The sequence below is a fragment of the Culex pipiens genome, chromosome 1, assembly GCF_016801865.2.
Source record: "Culex pipiens pallens isolate TS chromosome 1, TS_CPP_V2, whole genome shotgun sequence".
Taxonomy (NCBI): Eukaryota; Metazoa; Arthropoda; class Insecta; order Diptera; family Culicidae; genus Culex; species Culex pipiens.
In genome coordinates this window covers 132,518,450-132,537,488 of record NC_068937.1, presented here as the reverse complement: position 1 = coordinate 132,537,488, position 19,039 = coordinate 132,518,450, and the positions used below count along the sequence as shown (strand labels likewise).

The window sequence follows — 19,039 nt, the reverse complement described above, 5'->3', positions numbered from 1 at the left end:
AAGCCGCTGCATGTTTTGCGACTGCGATGCGAATCAGTCCGATTTCCTTCCGCGGCTTAATCACAGCGACTAAACTATGCTTGTTTTGTTTGCATTTTGTTACACCACTAGAGGGTGGAAAAACAACAGGAAATTAGCGAAAGCATGTGCGGCGTAGTTTGTAAGTGGTTGTAACAATGTTGCCGGGAATGTTTCGCGGTGAAATGTGTGATTAATTTGTGTATCCAAAGACAAGAGCGGGAGAACGGTAGCATAATTTTTGAGTCGTGAGGCATCTACACTAAGATCGCATGGCAAATTAAGAGGAATAAACACGAAAAACGCTATAACTTGTCCTCCAACCGAAACAGGTCAATACCAGCCTGGGGATTGTAAATCAGAGTCCGAAGATGATGCATGGTCATCTGACTTCTGACTGTAGAAATTGTGGGAAAGTCCATAAATGTCTTGTTTCATGATCACGTGACTAAACAGTTGTGCAGGATGAATTTGTGCATATCTAATTGTTGATTACATTTTTCGCAAGATTAACAACTGAAAGCGAGACCGTAACAAAAACATCATTGAAAAAACAGTAAACAGTAAATCTGTCAAACTGAAATGTCACTTTTGACTTAGTGTTTGTATGCTGCCTTGTGAAAATCCATGTTTAAAAATGAGATCTTCCCTCCAATTTCAATATAATACCCTTAACACAAAACATATTTTCCTCGCCCCAAACGACCCCCCTCTTGAAGTGTCTACGTGGTTTATGGATGGTCCCTACTACACCAGCAGGTGTAAAAATGGCATGTCACTTTTGGTAGATGAGCAACTAGGTGCTGAAAAGACAGAATGCGTAACGTGATTTTCGAATGCTCCCTACTGGTCCTCACTACTACAAATGTAAACATAAACAAAGTAGAAGGCAATGTTTAAGCTCAAGCGTGACTTATTTTTTGCCTGGGTGATGAATAGAGAGAATGCGTAACGTGATTTCCGAATGATCCCACTTTGTTTACATCTACAAAGTAGGACGCTGTTGAAGCACAAGCATGACTTTTTTCTTACTGGTAAATGGGCTGTTTTATAATCAGTGGTATGTGTTTTATTTTGTCTAGTTTTTGTCATTTTTTGCTGGAAAATTATGTTTGTTTTCAAGTTTCGATCAGTTAGATGAGATTTTTCTTTGTACGGGTGATGAAAAACTGCGGCGATTAGTCATTTTGCGATGTCGCAGATGAATTACAGAGAAAAAACATCGCATATTCTAGTGAAGCTGATCCAATAAACAGAGAAGATTTTTACCAAAAGGTTTTCAAATGGAATCAAATAATCAAAACACAACAATTCAGGATGGATACAACCGCATCGACTCCATCAACAACTTCTATTCATAATTATAAAAAATATACGATCTCACCTTCAACTTTCTTAAGATTTGTTCAGATCTTCAAAATCCACATATTTTTCATTCTTGCAAAAAAAACAATTTTTAATAATCGATAACAATACTCTCTACTTTTGGCAAACAGCAAATTGGTTCCACTTTAACAGTTCAAAATTGAGGCCGTTTTGCGAACCACTATTCAGCACCCAGTTTTTTGCTGCTGAAGTAACTTGCGCCAGAAGTGGATGGAATTTTGTGAATCAGAAGAGCAAACGAATGGAAGTTCCGATATTATGTATCTTTGATGCGTAGCTATAATATCGGAGTAAGATTATTCAATATTATTTAGTTATTGATAATTCGTCACTAACATTTCAAAACTCGTTAGACATAACGCTTATAAATTGAAATGTTAGTGACGAATTATGCCAATCTCGATTTCAATCCTTTTCTTAAGATTTGTTGACTTTTAATACCTCAAAAATAAATTAATTATTGAATCAAAATAAATTATAGATCGATTACGATACTTCCCACTTCTTGGTATCATTTTGCGAAAAGTAAATTGGTTCTGATTTGACAGTTCTAAATTGAGACCCCTTTGCGAACCACTTTTCTGCAGCCAGATGAGCAATGATTGTAAACATAACGAAATTTATTCAATTTAGTGGTGCTAACAATGAGATTCACGAAAAATCTTCTACTGATTGATTTTCTTAGAAAAGATTGGCTGGCATCGAAGATCATTGTTCTGAACTTTCATAAAGGTGATCTAACCACAGTCTGCCACCATACACAAAATCTAAGGAGTTTTGAAAAAAAAGATGGAAGTTAAAGCGTGAATTGTAAAAGTAAATATGCTTTCTAAACGTTTAATTTTCAAATCAAAAAGACACCAATTAATCAATATTGCTATTGTTTTTTTTTTTGTGGAAACATATATCAATGCTTTTATTTTGTTGAATCCTGTTAAAAACAACCCTTTAGTAAGGCTCAAAACCACTTATTCTGGACATTTCAAAATGCTCGGCAGAATTTTTTAATTTCGCAATTATTTCTATAGAATTTATGTTTTTGTCCAGTATCAGATTTTGCACCATTCTAAATTCTAGAGCAAAATAATGCCTTTTACAGTCCCTTAAAAAATATAAAATATCGGAAAAGTTGAAATGAAAAATTAAAACAAAAATTGGGCTTTATTTCGGGCTCCTATTTTTTCTTGAAATTGCTTTTCACAACCCACAATTTTCGTAATATTTACATGCGCTTTTTGTTAAACGAACGGGGTCACTTTTTAGTTTGACATCCTCTTGACACGGAGTTCACACACCCAACACTTGCTTTGATAGTGTATGTGAGAGCCGTGTAAAAAGTGACAGCACGGACGAACGGACATGACACGGGATTTCAAAAAGTGAAGCCGGTTTTCTTTTACTTCTTCTTGGCGCTAACCTGCGCAGGCGAGATCGCTTGTGTCAAAACCATCGCGCCACGTGGTTTTAAACGTAAACAAAGCCAGCTGATGCTGCAAATTCATGGGCACTTTTTGAAATGGTCGAATGAATATATATTAATTCAATTCAATTCAATTCGGTTTTATTGGTGAATAATCAAGATACAATGAGTTATTTTGAAGTGCATAACAGAGTTTTGGAGTTCCTTACAGCTGTGTGTTGCATCATAATCCATTTAGGAACAATTATTTCTTTAACTAAGGCACTAGCAAGAGTAAGAAAAAACTATAAAAAAAACTTACAGAAATTGCAAAGGAAAGGGGATAGAGGAAGAGAAAGCTTATATCTAGATCACAGGTAATTTATCCTTTGTAGATGTGTTTGATCATCAGTTCCCCAAGGGCCAGGAATTGTTCTGCCTTGTTCCGGCAGCTCCGAAACCGCGTCATCATCTCCCCCGCGAGAGCAAAGAACTCCGGCAGGGTGAAGAGATCTTCCCCGGTGACTTCTTGCTGGGCCGTACTGCCGCTACCGGCAGCGACCACGCTGGCGAACGAACGCCCCCAACCAGGAGGGAACGCTGAGTTTTCCGCTGGAACCGTACGCTGTCCAGCTGCAGGAACGGCTGCGCTCGTACTTCGCTGAGGAGGGTGGGACGCTTTCTTCTTCCTCTTTTCCTGCTCCTCGAGGTAGACCTTGCGCGCGACGCATCCGCGGTAATTGCCGGTATGGTTACCGTCACAGTTTGCACACTTTACGCGTAGCTTAGTTTGTTCTGCCTTGTCCCCCAAGTCCGCCTTACGTGGCAGTGCGCACGTCTCCGAGAGGTGTGACTCACCGCACTTCACGCAGCGGGGCCGGAGGTTGCAGTTCCGCGAGCCGTGGCCAAATTTCTGACAACGGTGGCATTGCGCTACGTCCGTCGGGTTTTTGGTGTAAAACCGCCAGTTTACCCAAAAACCGTCCAACGTCTTAGTCCGCCGCAGATCTTGGAGCTTGACGGTGCCGCGGTCGAAGTACAACAGGTACAGTGTGTGCACACCCGTGACTGTTGTCTTTCGCGAGAGCACTTTTATCTCCCGCGGTTTTATTCCGGCGTCCGAAAGGTGACCCTTCAGGTCGGCGATCGGACGGTCTTGATAACCCTGCAAGACGACCTTAACAGGGGGCTTCTCGGGGTTGAATGTGTAGAAGTTGAAGTTGCTACGCTTCAATTCTTCAAACACCAGGTCGAAATTCTTTTTGGTCAGTGTGATCACTTGCACTGCCGACTTACCGATTTTCAGACAATATCCGAGGCCTTCCAGCAACTCGTCAACATCGTCCGCTAACGTGTCCAAAACAAAAATTGGAGGTGGTCTACGTTCCACTGGAGAGTTGTTCTTTTTTGACGTCGGCACTTTTTTCCGTGCACGACCATCATCGTCGTCGTCGTCGTCGGTAGTGCTGCTACCGTCAGATTTGTTATTTACTTCGTCGTCGCTCAGCATCTGGAACTCGTTCCTGATGGGGATGTTGGCGGATGTTGATGTGCCACTGGTCGTGGCACCGGAAGTACCGGAACGGGTTCGCACTGGTGATCTTGGGACATATCCGGGATGTAGTAGCTTTTTGTCGATGCCTTCAGCGCTGACGCTCCCCTGCGCGATGGCGGCCGACACGGCGTTGGTTTGTTTACCTTTTTGCACACGGCCGGTAGACGAACTTCGCGGGTTTTTCGAGGCCGCACTCGAACTGCCACGGCCACGGCCGGCCTTTGGCATGCTGGAGAAGCAAACTCACGGGTGACCACAATCAATTACGGCGAAAAAAATCGAAAAAACGATGGAGCACTGAGCACTAGCTGCATGCTCTCGTGCGTACACGGAGGGAGCTAAATATATATTAAAAATACATTTTTTATCAATTTTTCGGCAATTTTAGTAAAAGAGATGAATTACCTAGAATCATAAAGACAAACTTAATGCCAATAAACTGTGAATAGTACCATAGAAATGCTGAATATTGTAATTAAATATTTCAAAAGGCTTTTTGAGAAATCATGCATAATCGCTCGATGCTACTTCGACAACTTGAATGTAGATGGTGCTAGTGATAGATTGCTTCAGAAATTTAAAGAAAATTTGTTCTTGGTGTTAGGGGAAATATGCCCATTTTAATCACTCTAAGCCGTTCGACCAATTCTCATCACTTTTGCCGTTTTTCGCTATTAAATCAACATTTTCAGATGTATCAACAATGGAGAGTTGCTTGCTCACTTTTGTTTGAGCTATTTAATACTTTGGAACAGTCAAAAACACTTTATGAAAGCTGTAATTCATGATCAAAGTGCTGATAGGCCGAAAATAGAAATAGGCTGAGAAAGGGTATAGTTCCCCTATGTCCGTTCGTTCGTGGTGAAACTCAGTGATTTTCTAGAAATATCAACAATTTTTAATTTAGACCAAATTTAAGCATCTTTACAAAAGCTGAAAATTTGTGTACAGTCATCCCACATGTTCGGAACACCCACAAATTTGGAACAATTTTGTGATAATTTGACGATAGCATGTCAAAATCAGCCATTCTGTCGAGGCTACTATTTTTAGGGCCTTCATTTGGACATTCTTTTTCTATTTTACTTGTAAAAGTTGTACCGTCAACTGGGGCGAATTGGGACACATGAGGCTAATTGGGTCAGCAGTTTTAACCATGTTAGAGCACAATATTTTGATTTTTCTAATTGGTTTCGGATAGCACAGACTCAGACCAATAAAATGTGTACACCCATTTCCAAATTAAAACCTTTAAGTGCTCTAAACAAATCTGTCCCTATTCGCCCCAGCTGACGGTACTTTCTGAACAAACAACATCATTTAAAGACTATTTTATCCAGAGCAGCAAACACTGCCTCCAAATTGCTTGTTCCATATTTGTGGAATGTTATTGTGCATCCCACAATTTTAGAACACCTAAATTAACAGATATTTTCTCAAAAAAAAAATATCAGACCTTGTTTTTAATATAACTAAGCTTGAGATTCATTGTTTTCAGTATGTGAAATTATTATTTATTAGAAAATTTGTACTCCTGGAGAGAATCAAAATTTGTTTACATCCGTAAGCAAAAAGTGATCCGAATTTGTGGATTTCAAGGGTCAATGTTTTTTTTCTTTTAAAAAAATGATACAAAACCGAATGATCACAAGAAAAGTTTCCACATTATGTTCAACTAACGACTTATTTCTATGATTTTTTGAACATTGGTCGATCTGTAAACCGTTCCGAATATGTGCGATGAGTGTAATTAAGACATGAAAAAAATCACAAAGTGTAAACGTCGATGGAAAACTAGACAATTTATAAAAAATAGGATTTTCTCAAAAGCACTATCTTAGACATGTGATTGGTTGGAAAAGAAAACGTTAAATTTGGCATTCAACGCGCACCAGCTTTATTGAACTAATTTACCAAGCAGTAATAAATTATACTTAATTTCTAAAATCGAAAAAAAAATTTTGAATGGTTGTTTGATCAATTCTATGCAAACTTCGTTTGTTAATAATTTTATCATTTAGAATTTCTTTTGTTTTACTTATTTCGTAAAGTTTATAAAACGTTGAATTTTTTCTGTCACACTAACACTGTCGACATACAAGATTGGGACCACTAGCGTGTCCAGATCCGCGAGAAAGGTGGGGCAACAATATGAGCGTTTTAAAAATTTCGTAGTTTATGGGCATCCCCTGAACAATTATAGAACAAATTTCTTAGGATGGTGGGGCAGTTGCCCCATGTTGCCCCACCCTGTGCACGCTAGTGATTGGGAACAAATCTTGCTTCTCTCCCCTATTTCAATTCCAAAACTATCAAATTTGTGAAAAAATCGTAAATTCCGTAAAAAATCCACCTTCATTGCAAGCTCGGGAGGTGTTGAATAAATAGTAAAAAATATATTTAAGGACTGAATGCAAATTTACACGTTTAAAGAAGAATTGCATAAAGCAGACTGCTTCAAGTGGTCCCAAAATTTAGCAATCCTCCAACCAATTTTCCTCAAGCCCACTTCAAGTAATGATAGAAGAGTGCTAAACTCAACTGCAACAACACCGCGTTCAAAACAATAGCAATATCCATTAGGCAAACCTTCGTCAGCACCAAACCGTTAAAATCAACAACAATCTCTGCTCGGCCGGTCCCATTTGCGAGAATGATGGCCCTTTTGTTTTTCGGAAAAACATTTACTCTTTAGTCGCGTACTTACCGGGGAAACCTTGACCGAAGCCGTAACTTGTGGCACGATACAAGTGGAAACAATGTAAACATTTTTTTGCGTGTTTGAAAATATTTTATTTCAGTAAAACTTAGAATTAAATAAAAAAAAAGATAATTAAAATCAAACTCTTCAAACTACAGATCTGCCAACCGTTTGATGCTGGCCTTCAGGAGGATTTCCGTTTCCGGCTCAAACGTAGACCGGATGGAGTCGGCCGAGTAGAACACGCCACTCCGGATGTTGCTAATATCCTGTATATGAAAGTGTGAGAATTAATTACTAATCATATCAATCTGACTCCGCGTTGCAAATTTGTCTTATTTGCAAAATAAAACAGCAAATAAGACAAACAAGCAATTATCAAACCACCCCATCCCCTTCACAGATGCCACTTACATTCCACGATTTGGCCTGCATCGGGTGCACCTCGGACCGGGAGATGAGCTCCTTGCCCAGGATGTGGTTGGGGCCGGCTTTCCGGATGACCACCTCGAGCGCGTAGTTGCGGCTTTCCGCTTCGCCGCCCTGGAACAGCGCCGAGATGAAGATATCGCCGATGGAGCTGCAAACGAGGAGGGGAAGAAGGGAGAATCGAAATGAAAATCAGACTGAAAGCCGCAGTCCCAGTAATTTGGGTGGGATGAGCACGATATAAACAAGGCAGTGGTGCTAGACTTGGTGCGATTGCGATTCCATGGGAAATAAATAAAAACATTATTTGACTCTATTTAAAGCAATAAAAAAACTTAGGATGTAAAATGAGGCCTCTTTCAAATGTTAGTCTTGTTAAAAATGTTAGTTACATTTTAGTCGGAATGAAAAAATATTGTTAGACTCGGGCAATCATGGATATAAAATGAATATTAACCCTGTACAGTCCAGACTCGATTATCCAAAGCCTTGATTATCCGAAGGTTTGTATGGGACGTACTTTTTTATTTTCTTACTTTAAACATCAAATTCGATTTCTTCGACCCAATTTTTGTCAAATTTTAATAATTGATTGCCTTTAAAATTCAAAAATACTTATTTTCCATATTTCGTTATCACCATTTAGGCCGCCATCTTGGATTTGAAAATTCTAAATCACTTTAGAGTAGTGTAAGGATTTTTTTTTCGTGATTCGATTGTTCGAAGTTTTGATTATCCGAAGTGAAATTTTGACAAGGCCTTCGGAATATCGAGTCTAGACTGTACTACTCATTTTTTTCTTACTTCCCTTCTGCTTCATTTTAGGCAACATAAGCTGGTCACGGTGTGCTTTCGGGGCAACCTTAAGGAGAAAAAATAGTCATCGCTACTTTCAAATGTGTCTTATAGGAAATTTTCTCAGCTTTACAATGCTTCTAAGAGCGAAATGTTTGATCAAGAAATTTCTAAGATATCTTTATTTTATGTTTTTTGTTTTGAATTCCTTCATCATTTATTGGAAACTGTTTAATAACAGTTTAGGAAACTTGTCAAATGATGTGTTTTATGTGTAAATTACTCATCAAAATGTGCAAAATAAGACAAAGAACAACTGAGTAATAGGTTGCAAATCGTTAAACATTTTAAAAATGAAGTTTTAACTGAGTTTTTGAATACGCGAATTTATTTAGAAATTAAAATCAGAAAACCGTATTAAAATATACGTTTGCATGATTTCATATATTATTACATAATTTTTGTGTACAAATCTCAGCCGTTGGCTCTGATTAAGTTTGTATTTAGCTGAAAAAAAAAACCGAAATTTTTGCAGGTTTGAGATTGTTAAAGGAAATTAGATATTTATGGGTAAGTATCATATTTCCTTAACCAAACATCAATCAGTTGCATTAATACCAAAAAATGTTATTTACTCGAAATTAAACTACAAATTACTATGTAGAGTTTCAGGGAAAATACTGTTCATGAGTTTAAAAGCTTTTTTTGCAATGTTATAGAAGTCTTATCCCGAGCAGACGGAAACAACTTGGGAATAACATTCTTTGTTATTTGAAAATACTAAGCCATAACATGTTATGTTATTTATAACAAGATTTGTTATTCGCCGTTATGATTTTTTTGTTATTGGATTGTTATTGTAATAACAGACTTATAACATTTGTAGTTATTCTTCGAACAAATCTTTGTTATTATTTTTTGTTATTTTAACAACTAATCCGATCATCTCAAAAACATTTGGAGGTATTCTTCCATAACAAAAAAAATTATTTCCGAGTTGTTCTGGCTTCCAATCAATATCAGACTAATAACAAATTTTGTTATGATAACATAAACTGTTATTGAACTCTTATGCAAAAATGGATTTTTCAAGAATATTCCATAACACTTTCTGTTATTTTAACAGTATTTGTTATTGAAATGGCATGAATTTAGTTTTTACCGTCTGTTCGGGATCTGTTTTAAAACGTTATACAAGTATCTTGAGTTTTGCTCAAATGAACTTGTATAATTAGGCTTCTGTTTGATTTTTTATATATTTTTTTCAACAAAAAAATGTTTGTGAAGGTGGTTTCAACATTCTCAGTTGAAACACACGAATTTTATTGCTACTTTCAAATGCATTTTCAACAGTAAAACATTAAAAATAATATATTTAATTTATACTCATGAAAATATGACTGTTGAAGCATGCAGCAGTAATTTGTAGCACATTTTCTAATTTAAATAATGTTTTGTATCTATGTTCCTGGTCAAATTCAAGGTTCATGTCTGTTTAAGGAAATATTATATATTCATAAAAATGCAATAATACCCTTAACAATCTCACACCTGCAAAAATTTTGGTTATATCAGCCAAATCAGAGCAGACACGTGATATATTTTCACAAAAAATATGTAATAATCTATTAATTCAAGTAAAATTTTCATTTAAATTAGGTATTATGATTTTAATTACTGAATAAATCTTAAAAATTCAAAACTCAGTTAAATTATAATTTTCAAAATGTTTATCGATTTGCAACCTTCTACAAATTTGTTTTTGTCTTATTTTGCACATTTTGATGAGAAAATGACACATAAAACACATCATTTGACAAGTTTCCCTAACTGTTTTTAAAAAGTTTTCAATAAATGATTGAGGATTTGAAATCAAAAACTTAAAATGAAGATATCTCAGCAATTTCTCGATGAAACATTTCGCTCTTAGGAGCATTGGAAAGCTGAGAAAATTTCCTATAAGACACATTAGAAAGTAGCGATGACTTTTTTTTTCCTGATAAGGTTGTTCTAGAAAACACGCCGTGTGGTACAAATATTTTTAAAAGTTTATGTCACCAAATTAAAAAAAAATAGAATGGCTTACAATTAATATTGTACCAAATTTATTTAAAATGTAAAAGCACAGCTTTAATTGTTTAATTGTTTAATTGTTTCATTGTTTCATTGATTTTTTTCATTTTTTTTTTCAATTTCTTGTTTTATTTTAGAAATTTGGAAACAGAAGTATTGAAAAATTGTTTTGATCATCATTATTGATGTGTTGCCAGAAAATAAGCAAAATATTAACAATACTCTTATTTGATTCCAAATGCATTTTTAAGCGTAATTTAGTGTATTTGAATAACTTGCAATTTATAATTAAAGTTTTTTAGCATAAACATTCAAACTAAAAAAAAATGGCTTAAGGCCATTGAAAATATTGTTAAAAATTTATGTCACCCCGATTTTTTATTTGAATTTGTGGTAGTTTTGTTGACCAAATGATTGCACGAAATCTGTAATAATGCAATGCATTTTACAATTCTTTTTTCTTCAAATAGTTGACTATGCAATTTCAGCTGGAATCAGTTATTATTGCACCAACCAAACCTCTCATGCACTCCGGAATTCGCACTTCCAAAGCAATTAGGTTCATAAATCAAATATTTCCCAATGGTCATTCGACCGTGGCCAGCTACGATGCACGTGGCCACCCGCATTCTGGTGCACTAATTTATGACGACCGACCCACCCACCCCTTCCTCACCTCGGATCCGAGATTAATTTCAGCCAAAATTTACGACCGTCCAGCACCAGCACCAGACAGGCGTTGTCAACAGGTGTCCTGGGCGGGAGCGAAATCTCCGCCGAGGCCGTCCCAAACGAAATGATTGGCGTCCGGTGGCGCTCGGTCACGTGCCGGTCCAGCTCGGAAGCTGTAAATAAACAAGAAGACTCTCAGATTTGCAGGGTGGGGTTGGGTAAGTTGAGGTCGTATTCCTTACCACCGATCTTATCGTTGCAATACTCGCCGCAAGGACAGCACAAGCTGCACTCGGGTTCAATTCCGGCGATTCGCTGTTTGTGACCGTTGACGGAAGATGGCACCACCAGCTGGAGGCCACCGTTTTCTGGGATGCTGCTCAGGCTTTCGGCCGAAACGTTGCACGACAGGGACGAGGTTGGTCGGCGCGGGGTGGTCGATGTGACCGCGGACAGGCTGTTGCAGGAGCTGGTCAGTTCCGGGGCGAGCCGGTTGGCCGAGGTGCAGCGGGGAACGGACACCGTGTTGTCGCGGCTGGTGAGAGGAAATCCAAGTTATTGGCAAATCATTTAAAATATTGAAAGAAATTCTCACTTGAAAATCTCACTCGACGACAGCGACAGCGACTTCCCCTTCAGCGATTGCAGATCTCCCCCGCAGGACTCCCCACAGGCCGCTTTGCTCAAGTTCCCCACCGAAGAAGCCTTGCCCATGATCTTCGCCAGAAACTTGTGCGTGTGCGAGTGCAGCGGTTTCCCGCCAGATGGCAGATTTCCCTCACTATTAAACGGACTTCCGCCGGCGCGGCTCTTCCGGTTGCACTTGGCCCCAAAAAGGCGTTCCCGCAGCTTCCCGTCCCCGCCCTCACTCAGCTGAAACGCCTCCGTAATCGACTGATAAACCTGCTCGGCCAGCAGCGACCTCCCGACGGTGTACTTTTCCCGACAGATGGCGCACTTTTCCGACCGGACGCGACATCGCGAGCAAACCAGGTGGCCATTTTGGCACTGGAACACCGGCGGAGGGATCGTGTCGAAGCAGACCGGACACTCGAGGGCCGCCACGATGGTTTGCATGCTGGCCGAGAGGCGCTCCAGGTTGATGGGCATCGGGCCGCAGCACAGGGATTCCGGGTTGCAGGTCGGTTCCATGCCGGTGCTCCAGAGGAGAAGCGTGACGGTGTCCGTTTTGGAGCGCACCATGCCGGCCACTTCGGCGATTCGCATGCCCAGAACGTCCTCGTTGTTGACCTGGGTTTGGGATGATAATAATAATTATAGATTGAATTCCAAAATCGATTTCATTTCGACATACAGTCAAGACTCCATTATCCGAAGCCTCGTTTATCAGAAGTTTCGATTATTCAAAGCTCGATTCTCTGAAGTTTGATTAAACCGACCAACAAAATTTCTGCGCAGGCTCAACTCGAGGGGAAGCATGAAGTTTGGGGTCGCCAGAAACACGTGCACTTTGAATTTTTAAAATATTTAGACAGGGCCGAATGGTTTTTTCTCCAAAGCTTGTATGGAGAAATGTTCGCTACTCCCACAAATTGCATGCAATTTTTGGATTGTATGCAACAGCGATGAACCGCTCTAATTTTCATACAAACTTTGGAGCAAAAACATTCGGCCCTGTCTAAATATTTCTGAAAAAATCAAAGAGTACATCGGAAGTTTTTTTTAAAAGGTCCAATAAACCAAATTTTACCTAACTCAAGGCGGTTTTAAAAACACCCAAAAAGCAAAAACTGGAAATTTGATTTATTGGACCTTTTCAAAAAAAAAACTCCAGACGTGTTTCTGGCGACCCCAAACTTCATGCTTCCCCTCGAGTTGAGCCTGCGCAGTAATATTTGTCAATTTTTGTAGGTCAGTGTTACCCGAAGGTGAGTATGGGACAATGGTTAGTCGAACCGAAAACAAAAAAACGATTTTATTTCTTACTTTTAACATCAAATTCGAGTTTGCGACCTAATTTCAATCAAATTTGTAGGAATATTCAAATTAACAAAATTTTCCTGCATATTTAATCATCGCAACTTCACCGCCATCGCTATATCGGAGACATTAGCTTTAACTATATGAAAATCATTAAAACTTCAAAAATAATAGTGTTTTCAATCGGAATAATGATTACCATTCCAATTGTAATTACGTGGAAAATTTGACAAAAATACATATTTTTAACCGTGCAGTATTTCTCAAACAAATACCTATAATTTTATTATAGCAATATGTGCATGAAATGATCGGGATTTTGTCATACTTTTAATTTTTCATTGAAATACTTATAGTTTTATATTACAAAACTACGTATTTAAAAAAAACACTCTAAATTTCAGTTATTTTCAACATGGGTAACAAATGAACGTGTTTTTTTTTTGCATTCCAAAGGAACAACATTTTTTTCTAGACTCAAAATTGAAACAAAACTGCTTATTTTTGGAAAAGTTATAAAAGTATTATTTTTTAAATGTACAAAATACTAATTATTTTGAAAATTTATGGCTTTTCCTATTATGATTTTTTTTTAAATTTAAGGATAAATTCTCGATTGTATGATACTAAAAATGAAAAAAAATCAGTACTTTTTCGAAAATACGTAGTTTTGAGAAAATTTTAAGAATTAAAAAAATGTAACTTTCAAAATATATGATTCCTTTAAAAAAAAATGACCCGTGTTGCTATAACTAAAATTTAGAGATTATTTTTCAAAAATACCTCAGCATATTGTTTATTATAAACACAAAAATATGATTGTAAAAAAAATGTAAAAAACTAAAATTGTATGTATATTTGAAAAAATACGTAGTTTTGTGAAAGTTTTGAGCACAATCAAGACTCGATTATTCGAAGACTCACAAAAAAAAATTGGAAAAATCCGTTAAGTAATTTGAAAGGCCATCAACTAATTAAATTTATCTAAAGCCGATGCAAATAATTTTCAAAGTTTTTGTCCCTCGGCTCTGGCCGGGGTCGAGGGAGGCAAAATAAAAATAAATTTAAATAACAAGTCTCAACATTCGAATGCAAAAAGTGTTTTAAAATGCATTTTACACTAGTTCAGTTGTTTTGCAATCATTTGTCTTCAAAAATTGTAAGATTTGACCTAAATGAAAATTTAACCAAAAAAATCTTTTTTTCGATACTAAAGATCGAAAATTTTCAAAAATTCAAAGGATTTAAAAAAAAAACTCAAACATGATTGAAATGATTCTAAACGCAAGGGAATGAATTTTAAATTAATTTCAGCTGAATGCACTAAAAAATATCAATAATTTTGATTTTTTTTGAAAAAAACTATCTTAGTTTTGAGTTTTTAGTTTTTAGTTTTTAGTTTTTAGTTTTTAGTTTTTAGTTTTTAGTTTTTAGTTTTTAGTTTTTAGTTTTTAGTTTTTAGTTTTTAGTTTTTAGTTTTTAGTTTTTAGTTTTTAGTTTTTAGTTTTTAGTTTTTAGTTTTTAGTTTTTAGTTTTTAGTTTTTAGTTTTTAGTTTTTAGTTTTTAGTTTTTAGTTTTTAGTTTTTAGTTTTTAGTTTTTAGTTTTTAGTTTTAGTTTTTAGTTTTTAGTTTTTAGTTTTTAGTTTTTAGTTTTTAGTTTTTAGTTTTTAGTTTTTAGTTTTTAGTTTTTAGTTTTTAGTTTTTAGTTTTTAGTTTTTAGTTTTTAGTTTTTAGTTTTTAGTTTTTAGTTTTTAGTTTTTAGTTTTTAGTTTTTAGTTTTTAGTTTTTAGCACACTCCATAGAGATACTCCACTGAAAGCTTCCCAAAAAGTCTCGGTCCAAAGCCCCCACAGCAGCACGGTGTACAAAACTCACCTCAAGCACGCAGTCACCGGCCTTCAATCCGGTCACCTCAGCCGGCGACTCTTCGTCCACTCCACTGACCTAGAGCAAAAAGTAAAAAGCGCGAAAAAGAAGGAAATAAAAAAAGCGAGAGTGTCAGTTACCGCAGCTCGATGCACAACAAAAAAAGGTTGAATTGCGTTGAACGGTGTCATGGAGAAAATTTACTCAATAATTAGTGATTAACTCGGATTTAATTCATATGAATTTCAAAAAAATTAAGAAAAAAATTAAACTGGTAACAGTTTGGTCTTAAGAATCTAGTTTGAACAGGTTCACATTTTTTATCCACGTTTTACCACCATGAACCTCAACAATTCATCTTTCACAGAACAACTCTAACTCTAACTCTCTAGTAACAACATCAACGACTTCTTCACGGCCAAGGTCTGTCAGCAGCCTGTGGCAAAAAATAGAGATGATTCTATGGTCATGTGATTAGCCACATCGCTTGTAAACTTGGACTGTGCAAGAATATATTATTTTGACTGTTTTATTGACGCGGGATGACTTAAATATGCACCTTTACGTCAGGCAAACCAGTTTGATCATCGTGTTTAATGAGCTAATTCGATAATTTTGTTTACAGATTTGGTTAGCGAGTGCACGAGAAATCAATTTTGCTTTGAGAAAAATTTCCATTTGAGAATCGTTAGAACTATAATTTGAAAATAGCCATCAGTTCTTGAGACGATTTTTGATTTTTTTTTTATTTTTTTTTTAATTTAAGCTGATTTCTTTGAATTCTTTCAAAATAAACTAATTTTTTTATTAACGATTGTTTATGGTCCTGTTTCGTATGGAATAAGTAAACAAATATCCCACAGTTAAACAAATTTTAAATACTAGCATATTTTTCATCAAAAACAATGTCAATTGCAGAAAAAAATCTATTTGTCAAAATTCTTCACAATTTGATATAAAAATAATTGCAATGATCTTGAAAAACATTTTTCTCACCATTAAACTATGGAAAATATCTCAACATACCAACTAGTTGTGAACTAGTTACTTTTCCAAAGTATCATATTTCAACGATGTCGTGCTATCTTGGCGCATGTCGCTTTTTGACGTTCCGAGAAAAACGCATTTCAATGTTTGAACATGAATAAACAAAAAAAGAGCACGCAATGTAAACAATAACAAACAAGTTGGGTTCAATGTGGTTGCCAAATGTCAACTAATTTTTACGGTTGTCGGGCAAGTACGTGTGTCAAACGCGTTCTGATCTGAAATCGCTTTGGCCAGATGTCACACTTTCTGCAATTTTCAGGGTGTGTCACGACAAGATTAAAACTTCTTTCATATGAAAAGTGACAACAATGCAATCGGTTTTTATTGAATATGTCAGAATTGAAATTGAATTTTGGGGATCGGTGAAGGTCAGGTGCGACGTGTGACAAGTTAGCACGACAGTTTCGATTTGCAAACATTTGGTGTACAACATATTCAAAACAAATACGTCTCAAGTTAAAAAAAAATGGGTTTCATCTAAACTTGTTTGTTCAAATAAGTTAAATTAGCTTTTCAATGCTGAACAAAATTTTGACAAATAATTCAATGAATTTTCTTTTTGACGATTTGCCCAAGTTTAAATTAAAAGATTTCCTCAACGCCAAACAATATCTGAAGCGCCATTACTTCATCCCTTGAATACCAAAGGCAGACGGCGATAACATGGAAATAACATTTTTTGATATTTGAAAATACTTGGCCAATATCATTCAATGTTATTAATAACAAGATTTGTTATTCGTCGTATGATTTTTTTTCTGTTATTGGATTGTTATTGTAATCACAGACTCATAACATGTTTAGTTATTCTTCGAACAAATCTTTGTTATTATTTTTTGTTATTTTAACAACTAATCCGATCTTGGAGTTATTCTTTCATAACAAGAAGTGTTATTCAAAAGTTGTTTTGGAATTTGACCAATATCAGACCAATAACAAATTATGTTATGATAACATAAACTGTTATTAAACTCTTATGCAAAAATGGAATTTTCAAGAAGATTCCATAACTCTTTCTGTTATTTTAACAGTATTTGTTATTGAAATGGCATGTATGTTGTTATTACCGGCTGCCCGGGTAACCTTGAACTAAAGGAAGTAAGTCATTATAGTTTACTCGCACTATAGTCGAAGTGTTTATCATCACAATAAACGTCTCTATAGACCCGTGATCAAGGTCCTTTCCTCCCCGTCTGTATCAACTCCAATCACTGAACGATCACATCTGACTTCACAGATATTGTTGTTTCGAATCCCACCACAAACACACACACTTCACACGCTGAGTCACTAACCCAAGGATACGGATCCCACTTGCTGCGGGACAGATGAAACCCACACGACCCGTCCGGCTGCTTCGGAATGTGCAGAATTCTCACGGACGGATTGTAGTGATCATCGCTGGTGGTTCCATTTGGCGCCGGTGTGACCACAATTTCACTCGGCTTCCCGATGGCCAGTTTGGTCATCGATGCCGCCTTCGTCACCGCCGTCTCCACCATCTTCAAACCCCGTTGGAAAGTCCTTCAACCCTTCGATCTTCTTGTCTTCAATACGATCGCAAGCCCGAAAATAATCCAATCCAATAGCACCGAACCGTTCGATCGCGCGACTCACCGCTGACTGACTGACCTAGCTCGCGGGGATTGCGTCGTCGAGTTCGTCGCTTCCTTCCTTAATGTTTGCCCCAACTCACCGGGGCACGAGCGCGAGCCGAACCAAACGAAGCTTCCTTGCGCGATCGCGATCGTCTGCGCCAGATTGGGATGAAGTGTTTAAATAAATTTTTTAATCTTTATGATTTTGATTTTTTTTAAGAATATTATTGAGAACTACCCGGGCTGACGGTAATAACAAAATTAATAATATTTCAATAACAAATCCTGTTAAAATAACAAAGAGTGTTATTATTTTATCCTGAAGTTCAACTTCAAGAAGAAAAAATAATAACAGTTTCTGATAAAATAACAAAATTTGGTATTGAAGTGATATTATATTGAAAATGTTTAATAACACGCTAATAAGAGGAAATGTTATACATTTCAAAAACTCTCCTAATAACAAAATTTGTTATTCGTTCGGTATACTGACTTAGAAAAAAAATGCCATAAATCGCACAAATGGAAAAGTTTCTAAGTGTCCATAACACAATCTGTTATTATTTTTTCTTTTGTTAACTATGTTTAGATCTTTGGGATAATTTTGTCTGATTTCGTCGGGGTCATTATTTTGGCCATAAAATGGGGCTAAAATTATTCTGAAAAATTGAAATTTTTAAAGTTGATTTTTTTAATTATTTGATATACCCCCTAAGGGATTTTGCTAAAATTGGCTAGAACTATGGGATAATTTTGACCAATTTCGTCAGGGTCATTATTTTGGCCATGAAATGGGGTCCTTAAGCTAAAATTATTCTGAAAAGTTGAAATTTTGAAAGTTGATTTTTTTAATTATTTGATATACCCCCTAAGGGATCTTACTAAAATTGGCTAGAACTATGGGATTATTTTGACCAATTTCGTCAGGCTCATTATTATGGCCATAAAATGCGGTCCTTAAGCTAAAATTATTCTGAAAAGTTGAAATTTTGAAAGTTGATTTTTTTAATTATTTGATATACCCCCTAAGGGACTTTGCTAAAATTGGCTAGAACTATGGGATAATTTTGACCAATTTCATCAGGGTCATTATTTTGGCCATGAAATGGGGTCCTTAAGCTTAAATTATTCTGAAAAGTTGAAATTTTGAAAGTTGATTTTTTTAATTATTTGATATACCCCCTAAGGGACCTTGCTAAAATTGGCTAGAACTATGGGATAATTTTGACCAATTTCATCAGGGTCATTATTTTGGCCATGAAATGGGGTCCTTAAGCTTAAATTATTCTGAAAAGTTGAAATTTTGAAAGTTGATTTTTTTAATTATTTGATATACCCCCTAAGGGATTTTACTAAAATTGGCTAGAAATATGAAATAATTTTGACCATTTTCATCGGGGTCATTCATTTCACCATGAAATGGGGTTTCAAGCTAAAATTAATCCGATAAAATTAACTTTTGAGAGTTAATTTTTTTTTTAAATTTTGTTATATTCCCTAACGCAATTGATTTATTTATTGAGAATTTTTGAAGTGTGAATAACAAAAACTGTTAT

The 19,039-nt window shown here is 36.3% G+C and overlaps 2 protein-coding genes across 2 annotated transcripts in view; both read right to left on the bottom strand.

The window, feature by feature from the left end:
* Nucleotides 1-19,039, bottom strand: part of LOC120432140 (uncharacterized) — a 500,008-nt gene that overhangs the window by 73,618 nt on the left and 407,351 nt on the right. The gene's annotated exons all lie outside the window — the stretch shown is intronic.
* Nucleotides 7,173-17,501, bottom strand: LOC120432144 (uncharacterized). The gene is made up of 7 exons (XM_039597277.2): nucleotides 17,181-17,501; nucleotides 14,845-14,913; nucleotides 11,624-12,279; nucleotides 11,271-11,563; nucleotides 11,033-11,201; nucleotides 7,474-7,639; nucleotides 7,173-7,328 (listed from the first exon to the last, which is right to left on the bottom strand). Exons 1-7 carry the CDS (start codon nucleotides 17,385-17,387, stop codon nucleotides 7,212-7,214), a joined length of 1,677 nt encoding a protein of 558 aa, XP_039453211.1. The 5' UTR covers nucleotides 17,388-17,501; the 3' UTR covers nucleotides 7,173-7,211.

What these genes read in the sequence shown, in the direction of transcription:
- LOC120432144 (XM_039597277.2), bottom strand. Translation starts at nt 17,387, where the DNA reads ATGGTGGAGACGGCGGTGACGAAGGCGGCATCGATGACCAAACTGGCC. An exon ending in TCGTCGAGTGAGATTTTCAA is followed by an intron (nt 11,564 to 11,623) that starts GTGAGAATTTCT and finishes TCCTCTCACCAG; the next exon opens with CCGCGACAACACGGTGTCCG. An exon ending in AAATTAATCTCGGATCCGAG is followed by an intron (nt 7,640 to 11,032) that starts GTGAGGAAGGGG and finishes CCTCGTTTGCAG; the next exon opens with CTCCATCGGCGATATCTTCA.